A 21,538-nucleotide genomic window follows, 5' to 3' on the forward strand; every position below is an offset into this window, starting at 1 on the left:
AGCAGCTCACTGGAGGAATATCCATGCCTCCTTGCCAAGCCAGCAATATGGCACCCTGCCAAAGAAAGGGTCCCCTCTCACCTACTCCATCTTGCATTTCATCTACTGCCCGGCTGGGTGCTCACAAGCAACCAATTAAAGTCGAGGTTGGCCACATAAAAGTCAGCTACAATTAAGCTATATACCAGCATGTCCCAGGCCTTCATCCATAAAGGTGCACAGCTCATAAAGAAAGATGTTTTCCCTGCCTCTGAAGGGAAGCAAAACCTTCTTCCTGCCTTGGCCTGATCTGCCTGAGAAGACATCTTTTATTAAAAACATTTTAAAAATTCTAACTTCCTGGAGCAACGCCAGCCACACCAACGGAAGGCATCCATCTCGTGAATGTACTTCCACTTTCATTACGGAATATTTATAAATTATGCAACTGAAACATAACAATAATCTAATAAGAAATTGCACGCCACTAAATTGAGTTGAACATCCCAGAGGCAGTTCCCAGCATCCTCTCCAATATAGAAATCAATGTCCCCCAGAAAAAAATGCTCCAGAGAGAGCCCATTTCCACATTTCCAGGCCTGCAGTTATTGTATGCTAAATGCAAAACCACTGAGATGTTTCAAATGGCCCCATTCTGAGTACAATGACATATTCCTGGCTGCTGTTTTTGGTGTTATAGCTGGTACTCCATCTTTGGAGGAGCCAAAAAGCCAACCTTCCTCTTCCTCTCTGGCTTCTACAGTCATCAGAGGTGTCCTCACATATGCTCCAAGCCCCATGCCACCCTAGCCCCCTGGCCAAATGAAGGAATGGCTGAGGGCACCCCCTCCCCAAAGAGACCACCCAATCTACCTTCAATCCCCAGAGTGGTCACACTTCCCTGGGGCCACTGAACTCCAGCATCATCGTCACATGAACTTGAAATCCACACCAACCCACATTTTGTTTGTGAGTTAGAAGCCGCAATGCGAGTCTGTGGCTTTGGGCTTTTAATAAGGCGCAAGATGCAAACACCCAGGTAAACATGAATCACAGGAGTAAGGAATGGCATGTGTTGCAGGCAACATTTACTCCTGAGTAATGCACCCCAGAAAGACAAAAGAGGAAGGAATACTCACAAATAGAACTTCTCGTCCCATGTTGGATTCAGGTTCCCAAATATGGTTTTTGTCCTCCTTTTGGTCTTGCCCACTTGCACCGTGACGTACGGGTCACTGGAGCCAGTTTTATCCTTGGCCTGCAAGCCCTGAGCACAGACCACTGCAAGAGAGGAGGAAGAAAGAGAGAGAGAGAGAGGTAGAGGACGCAAGTTGATGAAACTAGGCCTGGCCAATGGCTTTGTGACCAGTGTCCCCCCACCCCTGCAAAAAAGGGGCAAAAAGGTTGGTGCTGAGCAGAAGAACACATGGAAGGTCCCAGGTCCAGTCCTCAGGATCTCCAGCTCAAAGGTGATGGATCTAGGTGGACCAATGGGCTAAGTCAGAATGAGGCCACTTCCAGTGTTCTTAGATGTAGGAGGAGCCCCCCAGTACTCTGAGCCAGAGTAGAGCACCGTGTCTTTTGTGTCCCCTGGGCTTGCGCCAACCTAATCAGACCCTAGCTATTCGCCTGGCCCAGCTGGAGACCCTGGAGACCACTGGCTGACAGTGCAGACAAGACTGAGCAGTATGGCTCCATGGCCTGACTCAGTAGAGGACACCTTCCTGCGTTCCTAATAGTTTCAGATTCTCTGGAACGTAGAAAGAGTTGCTTTCCAACAGCTGGATCAGGGTGAAGGCTGGCTACCCTTCCACAGAAGCAAAGAGCTCAGGTGGCCTGGCTCTATTCCCAGTTATCAGTAAGCACTGCAGGAAATGCCAGCATGAGGTTATAGGGGTGTCTCTCTCCTGGCTCCTCCTTTTGGCTGACATCCTGGCTGGCGTTGTGGGGGAGCTGGCTGCCTCTTCTAAAGGCTTAGTTTTCGGACACGGTGACCGAAGGACAGGCAGTCTTTTTGTCCTACACGGGGATTATCCATGCAGGAGAAAAAACACCACTCAAGCAGGTGTTAAAAACAGCAACGCCATTACAAAAAAACAGGACAAATAATGCAGAGAGACAATGTGAGAACCAGGCTGTGAGGCCTCTGAGGATTTTTTCCCCCTAAGGGGTGGGGTGAATGGAAAAAACAAACTTAGCCTCCTCTTGGCCATGGAATATGGACTCTGCTCTGGTCTCACCCAAAGAGAGTTGTGCCTTCTCAGCTCTGAGAGCACACAGAGTTCTGCGCAACTCAAAGATTAACGATAGCAGGTGGTCCGGGTGTTTCCTTGCACCTTGCAAGCCATGGCACTGACCCACTGTGCTCCGCTCCTTCTCCCACAAGGTAAGCTGTCCTCTCCCCCAGAGCAAGAAACATCTCCCAGGAGAAATGTCCACGCATTACTTTGGAACAAGATGCTTGTTCCAATGCCCAGCCCACCCCCCCACCCCGCCCAGGGAGATGTCTTCAGACCCCAGGAGCCTGTTTCCTGAGCCATTCCCTCTTGCAGAGCATGGTATCCCGGCTGCAACCTCCAGTTACAGAGACAGCCAGCTTTCCTGTAGCTGCCTTTCGCCAAGAAAACAGATGTCAGGATTTATCATCGCTAATGTGTGTTTATGCTGCTATAAATACAAACACTTGTCAGTTGACTCCTGCATCGCAATTCATAACTGTGTGAGTCTCTCCGTCAGCTTGAAAGCCAACTGGGACGCTCCACACTCCCTCCCCTCAGCCCCCCCCCTCTGACCATCAGCAAATATTTGCTTTTTAAGTTGGATCCACGTGATTTAAAGCATCCAGACAGGAGCATTTAGCTAACATTTTTGAACTGCCACTAGCAGGGACAGCCCAGCTCATTAACTGCCTCATCGGAGAAATGATGGGATCAGAATGCTGTTGTGCCCCCCCCAACAATCTGACTCAGCAGTAGACCTGTCCCCCTCGCCCCGCTGGGTCCATTCAGAAGCAAGTCTGCTGATCTTGGGGAAGGGAGGTTGTGTGGCTTCTCAAACCAACCCGCTGGGATTCTCTCTGCTTTAAACAGTATTACTAGGATGGTGCCTGTTACGTCTCCTCCGGGCAACTCCTGCAGCCAATCTGGTGCCAAACCGTCTTGCTCTGCTTTCCTTTGGACCACATCAGCAAGGCTGAGAGAGAGGTCTTGCTGTCTGGGCTGCCCAGGACCTTCATACACACTGCCCAGGTTTGAGCCCTGGGGAGGTCACTTCTTTGCTCCTAACACAGCAGTTTGACTTCAGCCATGGAGGTGGATTCCACGGTCTCTCGAGACAAGATGGATGCCAGCACCAACACAGTATCATGAACCAAGGCTATTATAAGTTGTTATGGCTACTGGACAAACTGTTCTCCAGCTTACTCGGCAGCCCGGTCTAGATTTCTGTCCCCCCTTCTGATAGGACAGGCTGACGGAACCCAGGAGGCTAAATTAATCCATTTATTGAATGATGAAGAACCGAGTAGATCTCTTACAGTCGCTAGATTTTTGATAAATGTCCTATCCCAGAAAAAGAGAAATGGGTCACTGCATAGTTTCGATACTTTAACTAATACCAAGTATCATTAAGGGGAGATTAAGTTATTAATTAATTCTTAAATTAAGTTTTAGCTGAATCCTTATGCTGTATATGTATTAACTAAATTGAGTGAAAATGCTGTATATGTATTATGCTGTATATGTATTAACTAAATTGAGTTAAAATGTTGTTCTTGATGGGTTGCTTAGATTGATATTGTTTAAGTTGCAGCAGCTGCTGCCTCGTTGGTTTGTTTTTTTTTAATTGTCTTATGTCGAGTTGTTTTAAATTCTATGTTCCGTTTGCTTGTCTGATTTGTTCTTGATATGGGCCAATGGCCGTAATAAATTTTACTACTATTACTAAAAAAAAACTGTTCTCCTAGGCTGCACTGAGGACACCTGCAGCGACTGCTGCCTTGACCAGATCTTAATTTTATAGGAAGGACTATTGTAGGTGATGCTGCTCTGTACATCAAAGAGGGCGTTGAGTCCAGCAGCCTAGAAATCCCCAAAGAGACAGACTTCCCCGGCAAAATCATTGCGGGTGGTGATACCAAGCCCCAAGTGCAGTTTAGTACTGGGGATGCTAATGTTATGCTTATAACCTGTTTCTTGAAAATTAATTATATATATTTTTTTAAAGTACTGGGCTATCATCCCCCTGAAGATGAATGAAATCAAGGAAGCACCCAACAGAGGAGATGTAGTTAAGGGCTACTTTGACTGCAGACTGGTTATGCAAAAAGTTTGGCATTCAAAGTGTAAATGGCAATTACATGCAGTCCTCACCCCCCCCGGGGGGGGGGGGTTTCGAGGTGGCAAACTGCTCTGCACCAGCTTGCAAGTGGCATGGACCACCTCGTGAGATCAGGGTGTACACTATCTTTGCATTTCACACACTCAGAGAAACAACCACACACCAGAGACCCTCTTTCTGTTTGTATTCTGTAAATGCCAATTTTGTAACCACCTGGGCTGGAGGGGGAAAGGGATCTTTGGCCAGAGAGAGTCCTCCAGCTGAAAAGGGGGAATCCTCTCACCCGTGATGGTGATCTTTGCCGACCACTTGGATGTCCCATCCAGGACACTCTGTTTGGCTGCCTTGGTGTGCTGTACAAAGTCCTCCTTGGGGATCTGGAACATTTCCTGGATCAGTTCAAAAACTTCTGGCCTGTTTCGCTCCCTGATCTTCATTTGCTCCTTCATTGCTGTAATAATATTCTGGGTCTTGTCCTCAGCACCGTGCTTTGAACTCTTCTCCGCTGCCCCTAAGGTGACATAACAACGACGTTAGCAACATTTAACAAGGCACTACCATAGCAGTAGTTGTTGTCGTTGCAGAGGGAATAATATTGGGTCACCTACTATGAGGAGATGGTGACGTTGCTGAAATCTGGGAAACAGGTGCCCTCAATGACACAGAAGGCCAGGTGGGTCTTTCATTGATGCCTTTGCCAACCTGATGCCCTCCAGCTGTTTTGGACAACCTGGACTAGCCAGGAATGATGGGGATTGTAGTCCACAACAGCTGGAGGGCACCAGGTTGGCGAAAGCTGACCCTCCTCTTGCTTTCCCCAAAGGTTTCTGTGTGTCCTGCACAGCGTGGATGAAGCCCCCTTCCTTCCACCAGGGAGGGCACTAGGGACACCTGGTTCCATGCATGGCCCACGTAGACCACAGCACACAGAGAGGCCCCTCAAAGCTGGCATGCATGGATGTTGTGACGTCAGTTCATGCCTGGAGGGGCTTCCAGAAAGACATGAAAATGGAAGTCTGAAGTCTGACACAGATGCTGATCCCCCAAAAGGATGGTTTTTCCTGCCCTGACAGCAAAGCCAGGGACGCCAATATTCTGACTTTTCAGGATCTTTGCAAAATAATGGGATTCCCAGTGGATCACAGAGATAAACTGCCAAGGGGGTAGGGGTGTCACTGTACAATAGGGCACCCAACCAGAAATGTTTGGTGGTGGGCTTTAGAGAGGCTCGTTTGCAGCCCATCCCTGCCTGGACCAGCCTAGCATAGGCTGCAAGACAAGAGACCAACTGCACTGATCAGGGCTGGAGGGCAATGCTGGCCTCAGATAAATGCAGGCAGGAAAGGCAAGGTGGCATTTCTGGCCAGCCCATCTTTTTCTGCTTGGCTGCAGGTCCCAGGGGGTGAAGTAGAAAGGAGACAAATGACACTGGGGCAGCCAGGAAGCCTCCCTTGTTTCTTGGCTATGAGGCAGCCAAGCCACACTCATGGGGGCCTGCGCATCAGGTGGCAGCAGCGCAGCAACAGAGGAGAGACTGAGGAAGAGAGAGGTCTCTGGGCCACTGTCTGGCTTTTGGCGAGAGGTGACAAGGGGCCTCATGCAATCCCTTGAGCTGGCTGGAAACCTGGTGGGCTTCAAAGCAAAGGAGGAGGAAGAGTTTTATCCAGTGAAGATGGAGCTAAATGCAGACAGTGCCCAATTGAGTGAAACCCAAACGAGGTGGGAGATCCCTGAGACCAGAACGCAGGGTGGGTTGGAAGAAGCACAAGACCCATCCAGCGTTAGGGGTGCCTGCATGCCCAGAGATGCTATGTCTCCTCCACTCAGCCACTTCACTGTGAGATGAGTGGTGTCGCCGTCATCTGAGCAGCCCAACTGTTTGCTTGGGCTCTGCAATGTGCCAAGCAGACTCTCCCTTGCCACTGCCGGGGCTGCTCCAACAGGCTTCTGTTGCCACCCCAAACAACCCCACGGGAGGAGCCCATTCCCCAGAGCTGGGACACCCATGAGGCAGGGTGAGGCAAACGCTGCGGGTGGCAGGATCCACAGGGACAGCAGATCCCGATGTGGATCTCTCTTCTTCCCTTGTTTTTGGTGTAGATCAGGCATAGGCAAACTCGGCCCTCCAGATGTTTTGGGACTACAATTCCCATCATCCCTGACCACTGGTCCTTTTAGCTAGGGATGATGGGAGTTGTAGTCCCAAAACATTCTGGAGGGCCGAGTTTGTCTATGCCTGGTGTAGATCTTCACTCGCCCCTTCTTACCAGGCGGAGGGAGGGGGGAGGGCACCATTTTGCCATTTGCCTCAGGTGCCACCATGTCTTTGGCTGGCCCTGCCATGCCCCCCTCGCAAAGGTGGAGGGGCAAGCGGCACTGAGAAGGGCAGGAGCTGTGCCCACACCAGGTGCCCCTCAGACTACTCACTCTGCAAACAGTCCGCGTTGAGGAGATCCTGGCACTTCTCATGGCACTTGACCCCACACTCTGTGCACCTCATTCCCTGCCTGGCGATGCCCCAGAGGAGACCCTCGCACTCGTAGCAGTAGGTGGGGGCGGTGGCCGTCCACACTTCAAAGTAGTGTGGGGTGGTGGAGGACATGGGGTAGATGAGGGCCTGCAGGGTTTTTTTGAAGACGTGCATTTTCTGAGGGGACACAAAACACATTCAGGCACATCAACAAAGCAGCTCACAGTTCCCAATTGGCGAAGAAGAAGAAGAAGAAGAAGAGGAAGAGGAAGAGGAAGAGGAAGAAGAAGAAGAAGAAGAAGAAGAAGAAGAAGAAGAAGAAGAGGAGTTTGGATTTGATATCCCGCTTTATCACTACCCGAAGGAGTCTCAAAGCGGCTAACATTCTCCCTTCCCTTCCTCCCCCACAACAAACCCTCTGTGAGGTGAGTGGGGCTGAGAGACTTCAGAGAAGTGTGACTAGCCCAAGGTCACCAGCTGCATGTGGAGGAGCGGAGACGCAAACCCAGTTCCCCAGATTACGAGTCTACCACTCTTAACTACTACACCACATAGGTTCTCCAAGTAAGTAAGTACTGTATATTCTGGCGTATAAGACTACTTTTTAATCCAGAAAAATCTTCTCAAAAGTCTTATACACCGGGTGGAGAATCTGCAGTTGAGTATATCTCAAACTCTATATTTTAACTGGGATAGGGGGTCGTCTTATACGCCCAGTCGTCTTATACACCAGAAAATACAGTAATTAAGTAAGTAAGAAAGTAAGTATGTATTGCAGACCTCCTGTTTTACAAAAGCCAAGCCATGAACTCCCTACTTTTGAAATTTTCAATCCCTGGGGTCGCTTTGGTTATGTAAATGGTGCCATGGACCTCCTGGGTGGGGTCTGCAGACCACCAACTGAGAACCACTGGTCTAATCGTTCTTTCATGCATGTTCAAGCTCCTGTTACAAAGCTTTTCTGAAATGTTGCAGAGCGTGTGCCTCCGTGCAAGAGGCTCTCATCAGCCGAGCTCTTGCTGACTTGCTCTGAGGCCCTCGGAAGGCGCTCCAAAGCACCACAAGAGCTGGTCAGGCATCGGTGTGTCTTTGCAGAGAGCTGGAGGCTGCCCAGTGTCCATACAGGATTTAGGGCAGTGCAGGGGTTTCCCCCATGTAGGACACTGTGCCAAGGGGGCACAAAACAACAACAACAACAACAACAACAACAACAACAACAACAACAACAACAACAACAACAACTATATCTATACAGGTGCCTTCTGAGAAGATCTATAAAAAGACAGGAAGCTGTTCTCTCACAGCACAGGAGACTCTTTCCCCCTGAGCCTAGAAGTCAGGCCCTGGCTCCTTGCAATCTCTGAGACGGCTGCAGAAAAAACACGTAGCCGGAAGGAGAAATGATGGTGATCACAAAGACTGCAGCCTTACATCACTTATGCCACGCTGGCACCTCTGGTGCTCCGGAGACACCTGTGTTAACTCCTGGGAGGCAGGGAATTAGCTCCCCAGAACGGCTTCCTTAGCTGTTTCTGGACGAAGGCAGGAGGCTGGCGAACGCCCCCTCCTGTTCCTTCTTCCACAGCCCCCTGACTCATTTGCCACACACAGGCTCTTGCCTCTGGGGTGGCACATGGTGTCACTTGCTCAGCCCACGCCGTGGCTCTTTGCCATGAGAGCAGGGGAGCAAAGCCAGCTGCTGGCAGGATACCAGAGGTCCTTTCTTGCTAGCTTCACTCCCAGTGAGACCCAGCCCCTGGGGAAGGACCCAAGCCTGGACCAGTCACTCCACCATGTCTCAAGGACTGTGGCACTTGCTGGCCAAGGAAAGCGTTCTCTGCTGACGTGGTGGCAAAGGAACTCTCTGATCTGAACACTGTGCCTTGAGTGGCTACATGCTATGTCACAGGCAAAATCTCCCGCTTCAGATGTGAAGGGGTTCAGATGTGATGCTCCTGCCCATCTATCTCCAGGGTGCTGATTCACACAACCCACTAATTAGCACCAGAGATGGTCTCATTAGCATTGAAAGCCAGTCCAGTGCTAACAAACAAGGCCCCTGCAGAGCAGCAGATCACCTGCCTTGCCTTCTCCATCTCTCCTAATGGCATCCTTTGGTCCGCTTAGGGTGGTTTCTTGAGAGGGGGGTTTGAGTCAGCACTGGCTTCCCATTGATGTCAGCTAGAAAAAGGGTCCACAGCACTACTAAAGGGATGCTCAGCACTTGAGCAGTTTGGGGGCTGATCCGGCCAACCTCTAATGGTGCTTGGGAGCCTCACAGGAAAACACCTCCACATATATATATATATATATATATATCTGAAACACTCCAGAGAGCCGTTGCTGCCAAATGCAAACTGGGACAAAGAGAGAGATTGGTAGAGAAAACAAAAGCATCAGCTGGGAGCACTGCAAGGGAGCAGCAATTGCTTTTTATCACACACACAGCACACCGAGAAAGGGCTAGGCAACACCTGGGCTTCTGCGAAAGAGAAAGGGTGAAATGTGCTCAACGCATTGCAAAGCTATCACGTAAATGGCCCTCATAAGTTGTTTCCAAGATAACAACTTAATTTTGCATTCCAGGAGGTTTGGGAAAGGAATGACTAAATATGTCGACAGCCTAAAATGTGAAGGCACACTGGCAGATGACGAAGGGGAGAACGCTGGGGAAATGAGCAAGTAAACGCTCTGGGGAAACTCCAGCAACCTGGAATCAATGGCTGCCGACTGCACTCGTCTTCCTAGGATCAAGCAAGCAGGCAGCTGCCGCTTATGCATCTCCCTGCAGCAGTAGCAGCAGCAGCAGCAGCAGCATCGTTACTATTATTATTATTATTATTATTATTATTATTATTATTATTATTATATACCACTTTATCTAGGGATCCTGGGGCCGCAGTTCACAGTACAAAAGACAAGATAAATATTTAAACCAAAAAAACAAAGCAGTAACACCCCCACCATTTCTCTCCTCCATTCCCAGTTGCGGGATTCCTATAATATTTTCTTTTGGGGTTGGAGAGGAAGCTGTTTGATATGTTGCTGCTGCTGCTGCTGCTGGGGGTGGGAGGGGGTTTCTGCCTGCCCCCTTCCTGACTTCAGTGGGGAGGGAGGGAGTGAAAGGTCCTCTGAGTTGGCAGGTGCTACCTGGAGGAAGCGGTACCAGGCCTGTGCCTGTATGGAGGAACGGGAGCCATGAGAAATGATTTCCAAATGACGTTTGCCTCGCAGATGGATTTCCAAGGGCAGAGAAAACAGAGTGAACCGTGTTCCAGACACTGCAATTGTCCCCAAAGTGTTTCTGTGCCTTTAGATTCGGGAACAGGGTAATATTCGATGTGTGAAGAAAACCTTGGCACCTGATTAGTGCAACTGACAGAGGTGGTTCTCAGTTGTTTTACTGGCTATCCAGACCAGGCTACAAGGGGATTTATGGGGATTTGCTGAAAAAAATTCTGGTTAACTATCTAATCCAAGGGGTGTGGCTGCCCCATAACGTCACACTCCCAACCATGGGCAGCAGCTATTTAGTTATTTATTCATTTCATACAATTTATAGGTGGCTCAATTGCAAAAAGAGGGGGGGGAGCACACCTCGAAGCAGTTTACAAAAAGATTTTTCAAAAATATGATCGAGGGGGGGGGGAATCACAATTCTACTTAAAAATGTGTAAAAGTTAAAATATGAAAGCAGACGAAAATTACCTCAACTTTCTAAGTATCTGGGTAAGGTAAAGGTAAAGGGACCCCTGACCATCAGGTCCAGTTGTGTCCAACTCTGGGGTTGTGGCGCTCATCTCGCATTACTGGCTGAGGGAGCCAGCATACAGCTTCTGGGTCATGTGGCCAGCATGACAAAGCCGCTTCTGGCGAACCAGAGCAGCGCACGGAAACGCCATTTACCTTCCTGCCGGAGCAGTACCTATTTATCTACTTGCACTTTGACGTGCTTTCGAACTGCTAGGTGGGCAGGAGCTGGGACTGAGCAACAGGAGCTCACCCCCGTGGCAGGGATTCGAACCGCCGACCTTCTGATCAGCAAGCCCTAGGCTCTGTGGTTTAACCCACAGCGCCACCTGGGTCCCTTAAGTATCTGGGTTGGTTTGGCTAAACAGGACTAAAGACCTCCAAAGTGCATTACTTAACAGAGCTTAGGATGGAGCATTTCTTAGTGAACTTGCATATTATACATTGTAAGTTTAGCCAACATTGGACTTTATTTTCAATCACTGGAACCCAAGAATTCAAGGTCACACCCAACTTTATTCTTCATTCTCATATATATGAAGTTCTTCCTTAACGAAACATTTTGTTCTGGGCTGAATTGTTTTGCTGTTCTTATATTGTAATTTCTTTCTGTTTTCCTAATAGGAAACACATGTGATTCAACCGATTTAGTCCTCTCTGAAGGCAGAGGAGACCCTGAGAGGGTTTCGGAGGCCATGGCAAAGGGGTGTGTGGAAGCTCCCCTGGAGGGTTGTTGTGAAAGGCACCTTCAACCCTAATGCCATCTTTTAGGGGGCGAAGCCTTCAAGGCAGAGCCAACAGGGAGAAAGCAGCCGAGTCTTCTTGAGTTAAAAAAAGAAATGAATATTCTATTTACGAAAGTATAGCGCAAATAAAATTAGATAGAGAGGGACAATCAATATAAGTTCTTGCCAAGGAATTTCAGGCCTGGCTGCAATCGATAAGCCAGACGCCCAAGCAGTCGGGAGGGGTTTAATCCTGGTCACACTTATGCAAGTCAGCTTGGAGAGCAAAGAAATGGGTGGGGTGGGGAGAGAAACCACCAGCAAACATGGATCAGAATGATGCTCTGTTTTGCACGGAGTGGACTGGAGGACTCTTCCAACTCTACAATTCTATGATTCCATTCTACAGGTGGCTGGGGAGGGGTAGAGCTTGGGATGGGGGGAGGGTATGTCTTCCACTTTCTCTCTCAGAAACTCTCGGCTGTTGAAATCGTACGGCTGGAAACTTACACCGGATGAATTGGGGGTTTCAGTTTCCCTTGCGCAAACGTTGAGCAGGGAAGTCAGAAGCACAGTTTGACATGGCCCAAATCTTCGCAAACACAACCATTTATTTATTTATTTATTTATTTATTTATTTATTTATTTATTTAAGGCTATATGACATTGTAAGTGGAATACCTTCCCTACTGAAATGAATCTGTCGCCCTCATTAGTAACTTTAAGGGAAACATGAACTCCTCTGGCTGTCTGATCTGTTCCTGGCAACCCTGATATTATTAGCTGTCCAAGAAAGGGACTATGTTTTTTTTAGTAGTTTTTAACCAGCTTTTTAGAAGACTTAAAACTGTTTTTTATAAATTTCAATTGCATTTGCTGCTCCGGGCTCCTTCGGGAAAGAAGGGTGAGATATAAATTAAATAACTCAATTAAATAAATATGCATATGTAAAACAGGCTCACGTAAGGGTGGCTGAAGCCTCGGTGCTGCACTAATTCGCAGGGGTGGCGTATCCAGAAAAAACACGTGGCTTTATAGGACAAAGATATATTACTTTGGTTAAAGGAAGCAGAATTTGATGTCTATGGTAGAAGTCCCTTTCTGGAGCTATTTTATGCCTTCTTCTACATGTTCACAACAGCCATGTGAGGCAGGTTAGGCTGAGTGTTGATGACTCACCCAAGTTTAAGATGTGAGCAAAAAACAATGGGTTTAAAATAAGAAATTGCACATGCTCTGAGCATTTTCTGGTTATTAAGGTTACCAAAATGTTGTTAGTTTGTGTTTTGAAACTGCATATGCTCGTAGAATATTTTTTGTACTCCATAAAAGCTTATGTAATAATACATTTGTTAAGTCTTTGAGATATGTGAAGACATATTTATTTAATGCATTCCTTTTGGGAGGGAGAGGGGGTCTTATTTTTGGGAACTGCACTAGCCCCCCCCCCCCATCTTAATCCAGCCTTGAACCGTCTTCAAAGGCAGCCATAGTTCAACCTTCTTGTGAGGACAAACTAACAAATATTTAGAACATAGCAAAAAAGCTATCCAAAAAGATAGATTCAATCAAACTGCAAGCTGGGGCAGGTTCTCTTATTCCTCTGCACAAGAATTTATTGGGCATTTCACTTTGCGGGCGTCATTTTCCCCAATTGCCTGTTTCTGGATATCTGGTCCTGATGCACAATTTCGAGAGACAGGAAGCTCCAGATCTCAGAAGGGCCTCGTTTCACGTTGTGCTTCGCCTTCCTCACGGAGCCACTGTGTGGCTTCCAGCGTACAACCAGCAGATGCTTCCCTTCAGCTGCCCCCCGCCCTCCGTTGCCTCTCCGGAGCAGTTAATTTAGAAGCCAGCCATGTGCGTGAGCCACATGTGCCATTGGTTGCAAGGGATCTGCTATGGAATCCATGATTTCCCAGAGCCAAATGCTGCTTTCATTTTCACTCTGCCACGGCCCAACTTCTAAGGCTGAGCTTTCCAAACTGCGTGTTGCGTTAGTGTGTCGGCTGAAGTGGGTAGGTGTGTCGTGCGAACGCTACCTGCCCTCCTGCCAGGGCTGGAAAGGGGTTGGCTTAACCTCCGGTTTGTGGGATGTAAACACAGAGCAGCCAAACACAACACTCCTAGAGAGGACATGAAGGTAACTCAGTCCTCCAGGCTTAACTTCCTGTTTACCTGGACTGAGCTACAGGAACCAGAAGTAGGTGTGGTCTTACCTGGGAACCAGATCCCAAAGTAGATTGTCCATTTTGCCTCGTCTTTTGAACAAGCAGGATGCTCTCTCAGCCTGCAGCTGAGAGAAACAGAAGTGAAGCTTCTTTCCTTATGGAATCAGCTTCACCACATGTAAATATGTTTATCTAAGTTTATATGCCTCTTTGAGCCTGTACTGTGACTCTTGGATGTCCGTGAGTAAACTCTTTCATATCTAAAATCAGTGCTGTATTGTATCTTTGCTTTTAAGAGGGAAGAAGGGGAATATACCAGGAATATATATTTCTTTTATAGAGGCTCTAGGAAGCCTATGCAACCGTTTTCCGCTGTGTTTTAGAAGGGAATGTAACTCTGCTAAGTTTGGAGCTTGCTCACACAAGCTGGGATGATATATATAAAATAATATATACTCATCCACACTCCTAAACATTCCCACACGGTTTGCTAGTAAAACTGAATTACTGTATTGTGAAATGATGCATGTCTAAAAAGTGTGTCACCAGCATGAAAAGCTTGGAAAGCTTTGTTTTTGGGAGAAGTGTTGTTGTTGTTGTTGTTTGTGTGTGTGTGTGTGTGTGTGTGTGTGTGTGCGCGCGAGTAGCCACCTCCTTATCTGACTGAGTGCTTGCTATACAAATGTGGTCAGCCCTAGACCACTGGCTCTGGAGACACAGGGGGCAGAGAGAAGATGCTGAATGGACCTCTTAGAGTTGGGTGGACCTCACAAGAACCCAGGGGAGGTTCTTCAGCTCTTCTTCAATCTCTTTCCTCCCAGAACAGACATGGAGACAACTGAGAGAAGAGGAGGAACACGTTTTGTTCTCTTGGCAAAGCTCTACGGGCAGGATTAATCAAGATGACCACACAGGAGACAACTTCAGCAAGACTCTGACTTTCATAAAGGGTAGCCAGGAGAAACAGCACAGCATCCAACAGAAGGGGTTAAATACTTTGGTGAATACTTCCCCCCCCCCATTTAAATGGAGCCAACCCTCCCCTTGAAGAAACAGGTTAAGCAGCCTCCTCTCCTACCATCTCCTCGTTGTCGATCGACGTCCGGATGACCATGGCTAGCGAGATCCCCGACTTCCGGGTCGCAAGGGTCTGTGGAAGGCAGAAGTACACAGAGGATATAAAATTTACAGCATGCGATGGTCTAAGAGAAAATGATATAAAAATGATCTATCGATAGCATCCAATACCGAGTCAATTGGCAAAAATGTATAAAGCTAAATCAGCTAAGTGTTGGAAATGTAAAGAAGGTCCTTTTTATCATATGTGTTGGTCTTGTAGTAAAGTTAAAGCTTACTGGGAAGTGATATACAATGAATTGAAAAAGATGTTTAAAATAACGTTTGTAAAACAGAAACTTTCCTTTGGGAATTATAGGGACAGAACTACCCACACTATATAGAAATTTATTCATATATGCGACTACAGCGACAAAAAAATGGAAAGACGAAGAAGTCCCAGCAAAAGAAGAATGGATACAAAAACTTACAGAATATGAAGAAATGGTGAAACTTACCGGAAAAATAAGAAATCAAGGTAACAAGCTTTTTATGAAAGAATGGAAATGGTTTATGGAATATTTACGAACAAACTGTAAACAGATAAGAACATTGGCAGGATTATTGTAATAACCTGCCGTTTTATAAGAGTATATATTTAAAGCAGATGAATAAATGAGCAAATTAAGTTGATTTGGATATGTAGAAAATATTAAAAATAATTTTAAGGAACTGCAGAAAGAGGGGGAAGGAAGTAGAGTTTTGAAATGTTAAAATGATTATAAAATTACTGAAATGTATAAAACTGAAAATCATTACGTGTGTGTGTGTGTGTGTGTGTACATAGTGAGTCACTGGCATGGGCAACCATGGCTGATGAAGGGCTGGATGAAGCAGGAAGGTGTCTATTTGGGGAGTCTTATTCAGGGGGGTGGGGAGCAGGGTAAGCCTGACGTAACAGACCTGCACCCATTTTAGCTGCCCAGAGAATATTTCAGCTCACCCCCTCTGCCTTGAACTTCTCCTGCCCCACGATATCTCCTCCAATACTGTATAATCTCTAGGACCACGATGGGGGAAAAAAACCTTTACTGAAGTATTAAGCCTTGTCAGTTGAATTTCAAGGCAAAACTGCGATGGTGCCAACTTGCTGAATTCAAATCATATACAACTTGCTTCTGGCTCCATTAAGACATCCAAATCCAGGAGCGATTGTGAGTGTTGAAAACAGCAGAATTCAAATGAAGGGTGCATCAAGAAGAAACTTTACCCTGCTGAGCACAGAGCCAGGCAGCTTGGTCCCACCACCTGCTGCTCCTAGGCTTCCTGGCTTCTTACAGGGTCTACAGGTTGTCCTGGGAGAGACACAATCGGTCTGCCAGTTCCCTTGCAGAAACTCTCTTACAAAAAGGAGAGGAAGGGTGTCCAACAGAGCCACTGGGGTGCCTTGAAGGATTTTTGTTAATTAAAAACAACAACAACACACACACCCTGCTCTTGCTTGTCTGCCCTGCTGCCTTGATCTCAAGGCAAACAACAGGGAGACAGACCCACTTGCAAAGCCTCTCTCAGTCCTGGGAATTTGCACCTTAAAATCCCAGAATTGAGGAATTTACAGATCTGGTTGTGAGCTGACTTAAGGCTACCTTAACACGAGAAACTCCTCACAATCTTTTCTTTGTGGGGACAGTTCACAGAGCTGCGTTACATGTCCTCAACCATGTTTGGCTCTTGGAAACTCACCCTCTTCACACCTGGCAATGCAGAAGAGACGGAGAAAACCTGTTCTGACCTACTGCAAGAACGCCGGGAAACAAGTCAACCGAATTCAACGACCATATTTCAGAGGATTATGAATGTTCTTCGTCATCACAAATCACAATTGAAAAGGGCCGTTTCGAGCTTCCGGTTTGGTGCCGGATAATGGCGGAGCGGAGCTGAAGAGCTCCGGCTCCCGGGGGGTTTTAGGGGTCTCCTTGTCTGCGCCAAGGGCCCCTTAAAGCCACGGGAAGAGCGTCCCGTGGACCGCGGCCTCGTGGGTCCCAGACGTGCCGTCTCTGCTCTTGATTGACCCTCGTAAGGGGGGGAAATCAAGCGAGCGGAGCTCCGACACGGGACTGAAGAGGCGGATGCACCCCCCCCAGGAGATCAAAGCAGCGATTCTGCCAGACCTGAGCACCAAGCTTTTCCTGCTAACTTCAAAGAAAAAAGAAGAACCCCGGCTGCTGTAAGTACGGGACTAATTGGATTTACATTTGAATAATTGGCAACCGGGAGGGATGTTAAAAGGAAGCCCGTCCCTCTCCTTTGTTGTGTAGAGAGGTAATTAAGTTTCAAGTTGCTGCAGCTGCATCACTAGATACAATGTTGTTTGGAATTACTTTGACAGAGAAGATGGATTAAATCCCTGTGAGGGGATTGAAGATTTTGGAAATATCTCTTCTGTGGCTTTTGGAATTATTTTTGGCACCCTGTCTCAGGGAAAATGGCGCTGGAAAACTAGTACGCAAGATGGAAAATTACTGACATTTGACACCCTTTGTCTTCTCCAACCATGCTTGCTTTCGCTTTTAAACTGATTCTAGATCCGGGAATCACCCAGGAACAAAGAACAATCCTTCTGCAATTGGAGCTGATAAATCGGAAAATGGTCTGGATAGGGCGCAATTTCAAAGAAATTTGTTTTGGAACAAGAGAAACCAGTCAGATCTGGGAGAATGTTGATAACTTGGAAGCAAACTTCTCCAGGGAGCTGGGGGAGGTGCTGGAGAAATGGGACGAATTGATTCAGCAACCCCAAGTAAACGGATGGCCCTGGTGTAGTGAGAGACACAGGGCTGATGTTTTGGCTGGAGCTATAATATCCTGTCTCTGGAGTGGGAGTCCAGAGATGAAGGCGAGAAGATTTTTGGAGATACAAGTGGAAGAAAATCAAAATTGTGAAATGGAGTGGCTGGAAGAGGAGAGTTGGTGCCTCTCGAGGCTCCCAAGGAGGAGATTTATAAACTATAAGATGACACTGAACAAGGACAATAGAGGGAAATGTAAAGATGAATGGTGGGGAGGCATGGGAGAGAGCAGAAAAATGGCAAGAAGGGGAATAGGGTGAAAATGATAAAAATTGAATTAGGACGGATTTATGGTACCCTGAAGATAGCGTGTTAAGATTTTAGGATTTTGATGTTAAGTTCTAGGATTTTGATGTTAAGATTTTGGGAATTTTGAATTAGTGAAGAGATATGTAATTGACTAACAGCAGCAATTTAAGTGAAAAGAAGTATAAGATTGATTTAAGAATTATTTTATGATATTATAAGACGTTAAGTTTCCATGATAGTATAAAAGGATGGATAATGAATTGTAATGTTAAAAATAGATGTTACCAAAGTATATTAGTATTGAAGGCAGAGGAGGGAAAGCGGGGGAGGTCCCTTAAGAAGATTAGAAACTAGATTTTGTTAAGTAGTAAGAGATAGATTGGTGTTCCAGTTTAGGTATGTATTTGTTTTTGTTTTGTATTAATTGTTGTATTTGTTATTATGTTGATGTTGCTGTTGTGTTTTGTTTTTTCTATGGTGTAGAAAACTAATAAAATCTTTAAAAAAAAAAAGAAAAGGGCCGTTTCACAGCATGAAGCATTTTGTATCAACCATTTCCATGTGCACTAAAGATAAACATGGTTCGAGGCAGAAAGCTGTTACTAGCCTCAGATTCACGTGATTATTTACTCCAATCCTGTATTATTAATTCCGCATCGAGGGCGGTGTCATCCTGCTCAGAGTTGCTCTCCCCATAAGCAGGACCAGATGCCAACAGCCTGGCTCTGGCTTAAGTGAGTCGTGGGCAGCAGAAGCCCCTGCACTGGAGGCCGAGAGTTCGGATGACGGTGAACTAACGGCATCGCTTTAATACTGCTCGCCATTTAAATTGCCCATATTTTAATAAAGCCTCTCAGTGTCTCTCTCTTCTTCCGTCTGCCCAATTTTCAATGTCTCCCTTGACAATAGTTAAACTTGCAGAGGTGTATAATATGATCAACGCCATGAAACTAATTATGATGTAAGAAAGAACCTTTGGCATGGTCGTATTTGGTTTGGTTCATTATCAGTGTGTGACGCTTAATAAATGAATCTCACAAGTTTCTGTTTGCAAACTCTCAGCAATTTGGTAGGATCATGACGCTAATTCTCAATTAATTTCCTCGGCTAACCATTAATAATGAAATAACTCTGTTTGCTTGTCAGCTTCCATCTCTCTTATTCCAATCAATGCAGCACATTCATGTACTGAAATTTCACAAATTAGCTTTTCCGCAACAAAGGGAGAGATAGGCTGGATGATGATTCAGTCCCCAAAACAAAGGCTTAACTGCCCAATTTCAGTCCTCAAAGCACCACCCCTGGAATGCTGGGGGGAGGTCACTTTTGAGAGATGCCGCAAGGATGGATGCTGCCTAGGGACCTGTGGAGAAGGGGATGGGTTGGACCCAGAGAACTGTGTCTGAGCACCCAAGGGAGCTTTAGACTTCTGTTTGTTGCCCCCCACCTGCAATCCCACATGGTAACTCCTTTTTGAAGCTGAGGGGAGTTGCAAAAAGCTGTTTGTGATGAGGCAAGGAGTTGGGGAGAGGTCTGCCAAAGTTCATAATCTCTTGGCTTGAAATATGCATCTTGGTGATTCCTAATGCTCGTCTTCAAACTGAGGAGACTCACTGAGGTCCCAGAGTGTTTCCCTCGCTTAGATATCGAGCTGAGTTAGAAAACCCCTAACCCGATACAGGGTTGCCTTCAGATGTCTTCTAAAAGTCAGATAGTTGTTTATTTCCTTGACATCTGATGGGAGGGCGTTCCACAGCGCAGGCGCCACTACCAAGAAGGCCCTCTGCCTGGTTCCCTGTAACCTCACTTCTCACAGTGAGGGAACTGCCAGAAGGCCCTCGGCACTGGACCTCAGTGTCTGGGCAGAACGATGGCGGTGGAGACGCTCCTTCAGGTAAACTGGGCCGAGGCCATTTAGGGCTTTAAAGGTCAGCACCAACACTTTGAATTGTGCCCGGAAACATACTGGGAGCCAATGTAGGTCTTTCAAGACCGGTGTTATGTGGTCTCGGCGGCCACTCCCAGTCACCAGTCTAGCTGCTGCATTCTGGATTAGTTGTAGTTTCTGGGTCACCTTCAAAGGTAGCTGCTTGGGGGTGCTGTGGGTGTTGCAGTTAGGCTGCAACTCAAGGAAGCTTATGTAGATGCCATCCAGGCTCACAGCACCTCCTCTGTTGCTTTGGAAAGTACAACAGAACCACCAATAAATTCAAAAGGTGAAAGGTTAGTCAGAGAAATATTTTCAGGGCTTCCATGGACAGTTAATGATTATATGAAATCAGCAACCACGAAACAGCCACACATTTCCCTTCAGAGAGATGTGGAGCCTTTCGTGATGTTCTCGCTGCGCAGATGGCAGGTCCCTCAAAGGATTCCACCCGAACAAAGTGGAGGATGGGGGGAGAGCTGGAAGAGGGCTCCATGTTGCCAGAAAGGGTCTCTAAAAGGGGGGGGGGGGAGGCACCAGAACCCACCTCCTGTGGGACACAGGTGACAGAAGCTGGTTTGGGGGGTTGCTACGTCTCGCGCCCTCAGATTGTGACGCAGGCCAGGCTCCTCAGGTACCAGCCCTCATGCGCTCCCCATCCCTGCTGCCATGCAAGGGCAGGCCCTCTCCCCTCCCTCAGCTGCCTGCCTGCCTCCTTGTGGCTTCATGGAGGGGGGGTCCCCACAGGAGCCCCACTACAGCCTGCTTAGCCAGAAAAATGCTTTGTGGGCCTTGAGCAGGAGAGGCGGCAGGGACCTCTCCCCCCCCCCCTTCAGCTGCTCAGAGACCAGCAGAGAGAACAGGCTGGTTCTCTTGGGGAGGGAAGAGAAGTGGGGTGGGGGTGTGAAGCTCTATTTTGATACAGGGGACCCAGCAAGGCACCTTCGCCCAACTCAATCCTCCTTGCTAATCTCCTCCAGATTGCCTTTTACGAGGAGGAGGCGGAGGAATGTACATAATTATGTTTTTATAAAATATTCACCAAGCTCACATGGAAGAAATTGGGTAGCACGCCTTTATCAGTAACTGAGACTTAAGAGAATCATCGTCTGTTGGGGGCTGAGCGGAGGGTGAACGGAGCTCACCGTGCCAGCCCAGCCCTCGGCGCCGGAGCAACCTCCCCGCCCCCCACCGGAGCCAAGCAGGGCTGCTTATCCTGAGTGGGTTTTCTTATGTGTAAAGAGGCATGAAGGCATCTCAGCAAGGGCATTTCAGGCCAGTGCCATCAGGGCAACTGAATTTGGCTGGGGGTGGGGGAGCATACTGAGAAAGGGCAGAAAGAGAATCTGTAGGAAGAGCCAGTGACGATGCCAACCCTTTCACAGACACCTGAGACCATCAAAAGGGGCCTTTCCTCATTCCATTTAATTAGAAGCAGCATTCTGTGCCAAGGTGGGGACCCAGCAGGAAGGGCACGGATCCAGGACACCTGCTCCCTTGGGAACCAATTGCCCCTCCTCGCCGTTCCCCAAAATGCAGGAAGGAGGGCAGAGGCAGAGTCCAAATGCTCAGTGACTACATGGCTTGGAGCTCCTTTTTTGTGTGTGCGGGGGGGGGGTATTTCTCTGCATCTGGCTAAGTACTACTGTGGGCTTATCCACACTTACTTTTTGTCCCACTCTTTCCAGGCACAGGTCTGTGCTTAAAAGCTCCACGTCAGAGCACTGCGGGGGTGGCGGTGTGCGTGCTCCAGAGCGTTCCCCGTGAAAATCTGCTCTTCAGCACTCAATCGGAGCAAATGTCAGCTTGACTTTTCCGCAGATTGCCATTTACCCTGATTGAGCTTTAAAGAGTGGGTTTTCGTGGGGGGCAGCTCCAGAGCAAAAGCAAGGGTGCTCAGGCATGGATCCGTAAAGTGTGGAGTGTGCCTGGAAAGAGAAGAGGAAAAGTGTGGAGAAGCCTTGTGTCACCCAACCAGCAGCGTTTGAGCCCCACGTTGGGCAGGGGCTAGAAGACTCCAGGGG

General features: G+C 47.6%; 1 protein-coding gene across 2 annotated transcripts in view; it reads right to left on the minus strand.

The window, feature by feature from the left end:
- The window catches only part of UNC13C (unc-13 homolog C), a 132,441-nt gene that overhangs the window by 74,143 nt on the left and 36,760 nt on the right, over positions 1–21,538 (minus strand). For both annotated transcript variants that reach the window (XM_033166691.1, XM_033166690.1), the window contains exons 6-9: positions 14,512–14,583; positions 6,745–6,964; positions 4,601–4,828; positions 1,119–1,260 (exon numbers count right to left, since the gene is read on the minus strand). In XM_033166691.1, coding sequence (XP_033022582.1) covers positions 1,119–1,260; positions 4,601–4,828; positions 6,745–6,964; positions 14,512–14,583 — 662 coding nt within the window. The remainder of the gene's footprint in view (positions 1–1,118; positions 1,261–4,600; positions 4,829–6,744; positions 6,965–14,511; positions 14,584–21,538) is intronic.

This window comes from Lacerta agilis, chromosome 13 (assembly GCF_009819535.1).
Source record: "Lacerta agilis isolate rLacAgi1 chromosome 13, rLacAgi1.pri, whole genome shotgun sequence".
NCBI classification, from domain to species: Eukaryota; Metazoa; Chordata; class Lepidosauria; order Squamata; family Lacertidae; genus Lacerta; species Lacerta agilis.